The sequence below is a fragment of the Corylus avellana genome, chromosome 1, assembly GCF_965113065.1.
Source record: "Corylus avellana chromosome 1, dhCorAvel1.hap1.2, whole genome shotgun sequence".
Taxonomy (NCBI): domain Eukaryota; kingdom Viridiplantae; phylum Streptophyta; class Magnoliopsida; order Fagales; family Betulaceae; genus Corylus; species Corylus avellana.
Window position 1 is genome coordinate 17954360 of NC_142490.1, and position 11310 is coordinate 17965669.

Genomic DNA, 11310 nt, shown 5'->3' on the forward strand with positions numbered 1-11310 from the left:
GTATCTTATAATTCTACCCACTTTTCGGCCAAAACTCTCAGCAAGGTTGACTGGTTGAGTATCAAAAGACTTCCGTTTCTTCGGACTGCTCAAGAGGATTTGAAGCTCAAGCTCAATCCGTAACGGCAAGTAATATTGTCAAGTACGTACCTGTAATAAATCTTCATAATAATTGTTTTCTCTTTCCCCTTTGTATCAGTACATTGTTTCATTTTTAAACACTAGCAAGTAATATGCCTTTTTTTCTTCTTTCCGAATCCGCAAATCAAAATCTTGCTACTTTTGTCATGGTGGTTAATTCTTGTTTACTATTTATTTAGCAAATCTGGTAGAAGAAAAGTTTATGAAAAAGCAGAAGAAAAATGAAGAAAAGGATCAATCACTTTGTTGTGAGGATAGCTTAATGCAATGTGATTGTCCTGCATGCTAAAATTGGATCGCAAATCAGGATAAAAAATAAACTTTAAAAAAAAAAAAAAAAATCATTCCACTCTCGCCCTAGCTCTAAAGTTAAATTTGTAGTTATGTCCCAAAACTGCAACTAGATATAGGCGTCTCTATCTATCAGTATGGGTTGTGTAAGTTCAAGGAAGAAAACTTGAAATGAGAAAGAAAAAAGCATCTACTCTTGAATCATTCTTCTCTCTCTCTAAATCAATACATAACTTATCTAAAAATGTTGATATGTCAATTTTCTATCAGCTAAAAAAAAAATATGACAGAATGTGTCATCAACAAGGAAGAAGAGGATATAACCATGCCTCACAATGGAGGACAAAAGGCAAATGAGAGAATTGCAAGGACTGAAAGGACCTCTTCTGGACAAACTATGACGGGTAAATTGGAGAAGCCAAGTTCTGACATATCTCAAGAAGACTTCACACAGATAAATGTAGAGGAGCCAAGCGCGAGTGAAGATTTTGAATATTATGAAACTAATGTGGGTAAGTGCCTCTCTCTCTCTAGACCTCTGTTCATATGCTCTCACATATGCAATAGTTGACCGAGTTTATCTTCGATTTATACAATGTTAGAGCATTCTTAACAGTCCCATCAATATACTTTTTTAGCTATTTTGATGCGTCAAATCACTACATATCATAAAAGACACTCCCCAATAGCCTCATGAAATAGTGAATTTGGTTTGGTGAAGTGATAGTGAGTACTATTTACTCACCAAACAAATAAAAAATAATATAATTTTTCTCTCTCCCTCCCTATTCTTTGAAAAATGTTAGAAAAAGAATAAAAACATTTTTGATTTTTTTTTTTTTTTTTAAATAGAATAGTGAAAGTTGATAGTTAAAATAGTGAGGTTGCTGAGAGTACTTTAAAAAAGTAAGTAGATAGTTAAAATAAAAAAAATAAAAATAATAAATTGCACTTTTGACTATTTTGTTGAGTAAAATTTGAGAAGGCTACTATTTTGTTGACTATTTTGACTATTCATTCCATTCCCCCTTTCAAAAACTGCACTGTGGATCACCAGACCCATTTTTTGGTTGAAATAATTAGCAATTTGGTGAAAATGCCTTAAAATCCTTCCCTGCAGTCTCACTAGTTTGATGAAAAAAAAAATAGTGAGTGAACAGTATTCACTATCTCCAATTGAATAAACAATGCTATTAAAATCAGTTTTCTCTCTCCCTTTAAATGCAAATCTTAAAAAAATACATAGATTCAAAAACATAAAAGTTAGAGAAATAATAAACAAATATTTGAAAAAGAATATTTAAATGAAATAGTGAAAGTGGATTGTTAAAATGATGAAACTACATAAAAGTGTACTTTTGATTATTTTAGTGAGTAAAATTTGATGAGACTGTTAATAATAATGGTCTAGCTAGCACCTTCTCCATATTCTGATTTATCTTAACATTAGATGACTACCGTCCCCTCCTTCAAGCGGCCTTAAAAGGTGATTGGCTGACTGCTAAGGCTTGCTATGACAAAGACAAAGACTGTGTTCGAGCTTCCATAACAATAAACAAAGCAACATCACTTCACATTGCGGTGTCTGCACAACACACCACTTTTATAATGAATTTGTTGAAATTGATGAGACGGGAGGACTTGGAATTGAAAACCAATTATGGATTTACTGCCCTTCACACTGCTGCTCAAGTAGGAAACGTCATAATAGCGGAGAAGCTGCTAAAAATCAGCAATAAGCCGCTATCGATCCTTGATGTCAATGATGACACACCACTCATTGTTGCAGCTTATGTAGGACATACAAACATGGTCTCGTATCTATTCTATCAGAGTAGTACTCCTCTTGAACAGTTGACTCATGAAAAACGCATTGAGCTCTTTCATCATACTATTTACAATGATTTGTATGGTAAGCCCTACATCTTACTATAACTTTGTTTGATGAATTTGAGGCAGTACTTACACAAATTGGAAGAAGTTATCACTTTTATTGCAATATTCATCGAATTAATCTACAGATATAGCATTGGAAATTTTGAAAAGGGATCCAAACATAGCAAATGTTGGCACTGAATGCTGGTGGGAAGCATTGGAAATGTTGGCCAGGAAACCTTTCTCAATTGGCAGCGAAATTGAGCTATCATTTTGGAAAAGTCTCTTAAATTACTCATGTTAGTTTGCAGCCAACCCAAACTTCTTTAGATGATATCTACTTCTAAACTATTGAAAATTCAATGAGATTATAAGTTATTTTTTATTTTTTATATATGTCTCGTCAATCTATTGCAATACTTGTACACACACAAGAAACTAGGGAGTAGTGTTTTTCTTTTTTTTTTTGGCAAAAGCTAACATTTCTTTTTACTACTTAAATTCAAAAGATAGAAGAGATTTAAAGTGCTTGGGTTTTGCGAAGACAAAACTTGTCTTACGAAGTCAATAATTAGGACACAAAGTAGCCGCATCTAATGCTTTTTATCTTTGTACCATTTTTTTTTTTTTTTTTATAAAGCTTTCAATATAATTTCTTATTATGGATTTAATATTTCTTTATTTCCAAACCATTTCTGATTTCTGAATAGATTCTTTTCTTAACCATAGGGTTCAAAGGGATCTGCAACAAAGCTTCGATGAAGACATCTGCACATCACTTAGTTGACAAACTTTTGAAAAAGAATGGAATTCCAAACAACCTGATCTTATCAAAATTGGTTGACAATGATATGGCTTTAATTTTTGAAGCTGCAAAAGTTGGAAATGTTGGATTTCTAATTATAATTTCACGCTCTTATCCTTGCCTTATCTGGAAACAAGACGAAAACAAAATGAGTATTTTTCACATAGCTATTTTATACAGGCAAGAGAATGTGTTCAATCTAATTTATGAGATAGGTGTAGGCATGAATAGCCTTGCATCCTATGCTACTTTAGAAGTCAATGAGAACATGTTGCATTTAGCTGGAAAATTGGCTCCTTTAGATCGACTTAATATTGTATCAGGATCAGCCCTTCAAATGCAGCGGGAGTTGTTGTGGTTTAAGGTGAGTTATAATATTATTAATTTTTTTTTTTTGAAGCATTTTTATTTATTATTATGGTTGCATATATAATGGTTCAAATGTTGCCTGTCAATTTATACCTGGTCAACTATAGGAGATAGAAAAGATTGTGCCACGGTCATATGTGAACAGGAAGAATTTGAAAGGCCACACACCTAAGGAGATATTTAGAAAGGAGCATAAAGATTTGCAGAAAGATGGTGAAAAGTGGATGAAGGATACAGCAAAGTATTGCATACTTGTGGCAACATTGATTACCACTATGATTTTTGTTGCAGCCTTCATTGTAGTAGCTGTCAGCAATCAAGAAACAGAGACTCCTATTTTTTTTAGAAGTAACTGGTTTATGGTTTTCTTCATATCAGATGCAATAGCAATGTGTTCCTCTTCTACTTCAATATTAATTTTCTTGTCAATTCTCACGTCACGTTACACGGAAGATGATTTCTTACAGTCATTACCTTCAAAGTTGATGTTTGGACTTGCCACACTCTTCATCTCCATGGCGGGCATGATGCTAGCGTTCAGCGCAACTTTCTTTTTGGTGTATACAAACACAAGGGCATGGGCTTCTGTTGTTGTAATCACTTCGGGTTGTATCCCAATTATTTCATTTGTTCTGCTACATAGTCAACTTTGGGTTGATACATTCCTCTCAACATACAAGTCTAGATGTCTTTTTCGACCATATAAATATAGACTTTTCTAGCGGAAGATGTTGATTGGGGAATTGTTCTACATAAAGTATGAAATGCAAGGCAAACAAATATGAAGGAAAGTTGTCAGAGGTTCACGAAAAGACTTTGGTTTGATGTTTGTCTTAACTATTCCATCAGGACTTACTGTGCACATACTAGCCTATATATAGCACGTGTTTTTCATTTTAATATAATTAAAAAAAAAATTACAAATCAGTCTTAGAAAAGAATAGAAAAAAATATAAATATAATAATGAAAAAAAAAGGAAAAAAAAAAAGAAAAAGAAAAAGGAAAAAAGGTTAAAGAGGAATTCATTAAATTCAAACAACTATTAACATCTGGCTTATGGTGAGAGTTGGGTGGATCACATTAAATTAACATTAAACAACAAATTAAAAAGAATCATAAAATGTTACTTAATTGCAACAGATTTAGCCATCCTAAAACAATTTTCTTTATCAAATTAATATTGGTTCTTTTTGAAAATTATATATTTTTATTAACCATTAATTAATGTTAGTGAAATTGTTGTACACCTAATTAATGTATATACCAACTCTGAAGTTGCTGGAAGTTTTGGCCTATTTAACCATTTTAACCATCTTAAAATCATTTAAAATGTTAAATTTTGGGGAAGTAATTATATTATTATTTTGAGTACATTATTAAACAATGCTTTCTTTAGTGCTGATGCTTACTGGTGTTATTGGAATATTTAGACTTATGAAAATTCTTTTAGCTTATAACTTAACTAGTCATTTTCTAATTCTCACGCTTTTTTTCAAAACTTAAATTTTAATTTAATTTCAAAAATCTTTTTGACGCGCGTGGTCCAAGTCTTCTGTACGGATAAATTCTAGGGATTCTCTCCATCATCCCGTTTGGATTCTCGGCAAGGTGACTTTCACATACATAGTAACTTCTTTTTTCTGGAATAGGATCCTCTCCATTTTAAAATTTCTCCATTTCTTTTATTTAGTGCATTTTGAAGGGTAATGTTGTCCAAAAGTTTTAATAATGGTAATGCATTAAATGCAATACCCTTCAAAATGCACTAAATGGAGGAAATAGAGAGATTTTGAAATGGAGAGGATCCTGTTCCTTTCTTCCTTGGTAAAGTATTAAGTAACATCTTGTAATTAATAATTTAAGTTTTATAATAAGTGGTAATATAAAATAGCATTATCGTGAGTTCGAACCATGATTCTCACTGTTTACTTCCATTTTAATTAAAATATTTCACTTATTGTTTACCTTTTCTTATCGGCTAGCTTTAACCCCTCTCCCTTATCTTATTGCCCTCCATATAATTACCAACCTTACAGATGGAATTCATGCATGTATGCATTATTACATGTGACCCATCCACCTACTTTTCGCTTTTACATAACCATAGTAGAAATCATATGACGTGAGCCATAGTGCCTTCAAATCCATGGTTAATGGTTAATGTAAGACATTTTAGTTTATATCGAATAAATTTGTTAGTTGTTGATTTATTTAATTGAGCATATAGCATATAACTTATTTGGAATAACCTTCAAGTTGCTTATAATAATCTTTTTGAGGAATTCATCAAACAAAAAAAGTTGAACAAAAAGACTTTGAAGAAACTCAATGAGACTGATCTTGAAAAAGATAAATTGCTTGAGAAATTGGATGATTCACATGATGTGTGTAACATATATGTTGATTGCTAAAGTAAAATCGCAGGAGAATGAATTGAAAAAAAAAAAAATCCAAAATCATATGAAAATTTATATAGTGATAAGCTTGATAAAATGTTGCATGATCATAAATATTCTTTTGATAGATCAGGTTCTGCATCTTCTTCTTGCAACTTCTTCTAATTAAGACCATATGTGTTTGTTAAACCTAAGATGGAAGAAGTCAAAGTTGATGTAGCGTGTTTGGATAAGGACAAAAGTGTTAGTTCAATCCAAGGCTCCTTCAAAGAAAAAAAACTCAAGTCGGGTTTGTTCTCACTTATCATCATTGCAGGATCAGTAATCATACTAGAACAAATTGCTTTCAGATTCGATCCTAAAAACCTTGGTCCAAAAGCATTTTCCTAGGAAAGATGAACCTCGTATTGAGAACCAGTTGAAAGCGGAACTTTGACATCAACAACTAGATCACTTGAATTTCATCAACATAGAGAGTGGCATCTCAAAGTAACTCATCATTTGTGGCTTGAAGCTTGACATTCGTTTCTAAAGGACTATCAACAATTTTACAATTATTAATGAAAAACGCTATACCGACTCCAAAAACTTGTTTATCACAATTTATGCGGAATTAATATTATGAAGCAATAAACAATTCAATCACCCAAAATATATAAAACAATAAAGAGATAGACCCATATATTTTGGTTACGAAGAGGAAACCTTTTAGAAACTGATCTAAAAGTAAAACCTCTCCGGGGCAACCAAACGTAGGAAATCACTATCAAAAGATTATCCTAAGATTAAAGACAGTAGGAACACTTACAGTCTTTTGCAAGACCTTGGCTCTGTAAGATCAACAAGCCTACAACTCGTCTCCTTACTCACAATCTTCTTCAACGTGATTCTCCTTTACCGGACCCTTCCGATAGACTTCTCAACCTTAGATTTATCAAATGAATAACTAAAACTTTAAGAGATTCAATTTAACGCTCACCACATATGATCTCTCTTAGCACAACCTCCGACGAACTCTCTAGGGGCGAAAATTCGTGCCTCTCTTCTATAATGATGTATATATAGCAGTACATCAAACCCTCAACATGACACACTTAAAATCACGTTTTTCAACCTAAAACTTACAAGGTGTCCGGACAAGTTAATGGGCTGTTTGGACAGGGCCTTATGGAGCAGAAACAGAGTTTCTGAAGCTGTTGTCCAGACATGGGGAAGGCCTGTCCGGACAGGCATGCAATGGGTGAAACAACATTCTGAAAATGTTGTCCAATCTTGATCAATAGCACCGATCGATGGGTGTTTGTGGTCCGATTGAGCTAAAATTTTGTAGGGACGTTCATGACACATGAATCTACATTATGAACAGTGGAGATTGGATTCTGAGCATTCTATATCAATGTTTGAGCTCATAAATAGTAGCATCTGCATTTTAGAACTGAATTAAGCCAACACAAGAACTAACAAACTCCCCCTTTGGCAATTCGGTGACAAAACCAAAATGTCGAGCCAAGCCCATCATCTCCCCATATTTACTCCCCATTTTTGTCACAGAATGACAAAAGGTCTTTATGTTTCCTGAAACACTTCACAAAATACATCAAGGCATATGTGGAATAAGAATACATAAATTAAACTCATGATAAAAAAATAAATAAAAAAAATGACGTAGAATGCAAGATCATAAAGAAACATCAGCAAAACTCTCCATTAATGTATGATTCAATTATCAACAAGAAACTGGAAAAGCAAAACATGTATCTCCCCCTCAAAAGTCAAATAAATACACATGATATGCACATCAATGACCCATGTATTGCACAATGAATATCTCAAACATGCTCCAAATATGCAAAATATACATGAGACTAGAAATGGCAAGAAACTCATATTGCTTAACCCAAGCAAAGAAAAATGTTTCATTCAACCTATACTTGTGTGGTATGTGTGTAAGCCATTGGTAAGTGCCAACTATTGCATATTTGGACCCCTTTATTTACATTAATTAATCCTTTAGTTGTGTCATTATTTAATGTTTTGTGTTAGCTTTGTGTTTTTAGTTGTTTGTAGGTAGTTGAAGAAAAACTACAGCTTTAAAGGGAAAAATGCAAAGTTTGGAAGAAAGCGTACTTTGAGAAGACCTAGATGATGTGGCTAAGTTTAACCAAATCCAAGAAAAATGTTAAATTGGATTAAAGATCAGATTCAATTAAATTTCAGATTGGATAAGATTTCGGATTGGATTCAAATTCAGATTTTGTACATGTCTCAGTATTTTTACCATAACTTTCCGCTTAAATATTAGATTGAAGTGATTCAAGTGGCATTGGAAAGCTAACTTAAAATAATACAATTCATTGTGAAATAAAATTTTTCTAATTCAGAAGGTTACTATGCAAAAATTGTCCCGCAATAAAAGGATACAAACTTGGACGAATCTTATCCGATTTCAACTTGTAAAACCCTAAGTTTTAGGTCTATAAATAGGGAATTATGAAATTAGTTTAGGGAGGCTACGAATTTCAAGATTGCAGAGGAGAAAGAAGAGAGTTTAAGGTTTTCTTAGCTTTTGGATCTCTACTTTGTGATTCTTATTTGTAAGTACTCGATTTTAGATTATGAATTCAATCAATTTTGTTTTGTCTTCCAATAACATGAGAGGCTAAACCTTCAACTAAGGTTGAAGACGAAGCCTCACTTATGATTAGCAATTTTGTTTCATGTATGTAATATTTTCCAATTTAATGGTTTAATTGCTCTATTGTTTTACTTCTAATCAATTGGATTGAATAATTCTTGGATATCTTTTGTGATTCAAGGATAAATTTGATGATTTAAGATTATTCAATACAATTGATTGCTTGGTTTTCGTTGTTAAAAATTGGATTTCCCATGTGATTTATTTCTGGATACAATTGATGTTTTGATAAAGATTGGATATTTTCTTGTGATTTACGGATACAGTTAATGATTTGATAGAATATTGGATTTCTTTTGTAATTTGGGTTATGAATGGATACATGGGATCTTTTGATTAATTCTTTAAAGCAATAGTGAAACAAACTTAAGATTTATATGTGAGAACTTTGGGGAATATTATAGATCATGAAATTATGTTGTTATGAATTTATGCGTGCGGATTTCGAAACCTTAGTGCTTTGTCATAAGTTTTCAATCACTTTAAATTGTTTATGTTTTTACTTTTTCATTCAAACAAAAATTTCTCTCAAACATTTGGAAGTAGATTAGGGTTTAATTAGTTTAGATTTAAATTGCTCTTTCAAAAATACAATTCTCTGTGGGTTCGACCTCGCACTTGCAATCAATTAACTACAATCGATTCATACACTTGCGAGTTAAATAAATTTGAAAAACAAGTTTTTGGCGCTGTTGTCGGGGAATTTTTCAATTTTTTAAAACAATTTATGTTTAAATTAGTTTTATTCTTCTACTAGTTATAATTAGGATTTTATTTTTCTGCAATTTGTTTTGTTTTACTCTTGTTACTAATAAAAAAAATAATAATAAAAAAAAGATAATTTTTTGTTTTGTTTGTGTTATAGTTCTGTCGCAACCACTTTCCGCATGTCTCTGTTAGTGCGATCAATTGCAGGCCTGCTACGATCGAGCGCACTCACAGCAAAGGCAACAATCGCAACAATTCAGTAGATTTTAGCCAAAATATTTTTGTCCTTATTCATGAGTTTTTAGTTTTTGTTTAAATTAATTTCTGCTTGCAATTGTGTTTAGTTAGTTTAATATAATTTAATTTAGTTCAAGTCATTTCAGTTTTTAGTTTGCTAAGTTTGTTAAGTTGTTAGGTTGTTAGTTCCTATTTGCATGTTCGGTCGTAGATCTTTAAATCTGGAGTTATACACTTTTGATCCCGAAATTGAAAGAACGGCAAGAGAGAATCTAAGACAGCCACCAAACTCACTCACCATTTCTCAAAGTTCCGAGTCTGATTCGGAAAAGTCTGTTAAGATGGGAGAACAAAATCAACCTAGATCCCCTAGGGAGCTGTTCGTACCCAATATTACCAACACACCGTCGTGTGTAGTGTTGCCAGCTACTCGCTTCGACCTGAAGCCGAGAACGATAAGTCACCTTCCTACATTTAGAGGATTAGAGAATGAGGATCCATATCTTCATGTGAGGATTTTTTTGAAAATTTGCGATATTGTTAATATGCAGAATGCCCCAGTAGAAGCGGTGCATCTTCGGTTATTCCCTCTGTCCCTACATGATAGGGCAAAATCCTGGCTACTCAGACCTGGATCTATCACTTCTTGGGATATGCTGTAAAGCAAATTTTACAACAAGTTCTTCCCAATTTCCAAAATGAATAACCTCCGTCTACAGGTCATCAATTTCAAACAGAAATTAGGGGAAAGATTCACTGATAGCTGGGAGAAGTTTAAAGAGCTTACTATAAAATGTCCACCCCATGGGTTTGAGAATGAGGTACTTGTTCAAATTTTCTACAGGGGACTAACACCAAGTGAGCGAAACTCGCTTGAGACTATGAATGTTAAGAATTCTTAAGTCTTACTGGGGAGGAAGCCTATAAAACTTTGGATGAAATGGCTAAACGAGCACAACAATGGGATTTTCAAAATAGTCAAGATAGTTGGGACAGACAACAACCCACTCCCAAGACAGGAGGCATCTATGAGGTGAGGAACAATGCTGAATTAAGGGAGGAATTGAAGGTTCTCAGGTGTCAGTTTGACACTATGGTCTTAAACAAACCAGTAAATGCAGCAGATACTTACCAAGTTGATGCATGCGGGTTATGTGATAGTCAAACACACTTCACTCAAAACTGCCTAACTCTGTCAACAAAGTACCCAACTGAGCAAGTCAATGCCTTCAAGTACAGAAAATCCACAACTGGACCGTTTTCTGAAACTTACAATCCAGGGTGGTGGAGTCACCCCAATTTCTCTTGGAAGCAGAATCAACCATTGAACCAGAGAGATACCTCCACTCAAGCTCAGAATCAGTTCAGGCCATCTCACCAAGCTCAATCGCATGTTTATCAGTCTACCACTCAAGTGCCTCAGCCTGCATCACAGTCATCACTGAAAGACATGATAAAAGCATTCATGCAATCAATTGATAATAACATACAAGAGATAAAGCAAGATATGAAGAATAATACCATGAGCAATTTCCAAGCTATACAAAAGCTAAAAGGGTCCACCTCCCAAGCTATACAAGAGCTAAAAGGTTCCACCTCCCAAGATATACAAGAGCTAAAAGGTTTCACCACTCAAGCTATTGCCAAAATGGAAGGGCAAATTGGCCAGCTAGCCAATCAAGTGGGGGAAAGAGATAGAGGAAAGTTCCCAAGTCAACCTGTACCTAACCCAAAAGGGCAATTTGTTATTGGGAGTTCCTCTGCCTCTACTCATGGTCAGGAGCGTGTGTAA

At 33.5% G+C, this 11310-nt stretch overlaps 1 protein-coding gene and 1 non-coding gene across 2 annotated transcripts; one reads left to right on the top strand and one right to left on the bottom strand.

The window, feature by feature from the left end:
* Positions 1 to 73: 73 nt before the first annotated feature.
* On the top strand, positions 74 to 4203 carry LOC132169312 (uncharacterized). The gene is made up of 6 exons (XM_088512167.1): positions 74 to 142; positions 703 to 944; positions 1883 to 2344; positions 2454 to 2606; positions 3037 to 3476; positions 3589 to 4203. Exons 2-6 carry the CDS (start codon positions 716 to 718, stop codon positions 4201 to 4203), a joined length of 1899 nt encoding a protein of 632 aa, XP_088368293.1. The 5' UTR covers positions 74 to 142; positions 703 to 715.
* Positions 4204 to 10222: 6019 nt separating this feature from the next.
* Positions 10223 to 10329, bottom strand: LOC132164850 (small nucleolar RNA R71). Its single transcript, XR_009438449.2, has one exon. It is a non-coding gene; the product is annotated as a small nucleolar RNA R71 (small nucleolar RNA).
* Between the last annotated feature and the right edge of the window lie 981 nt (positions 10330 to 11310).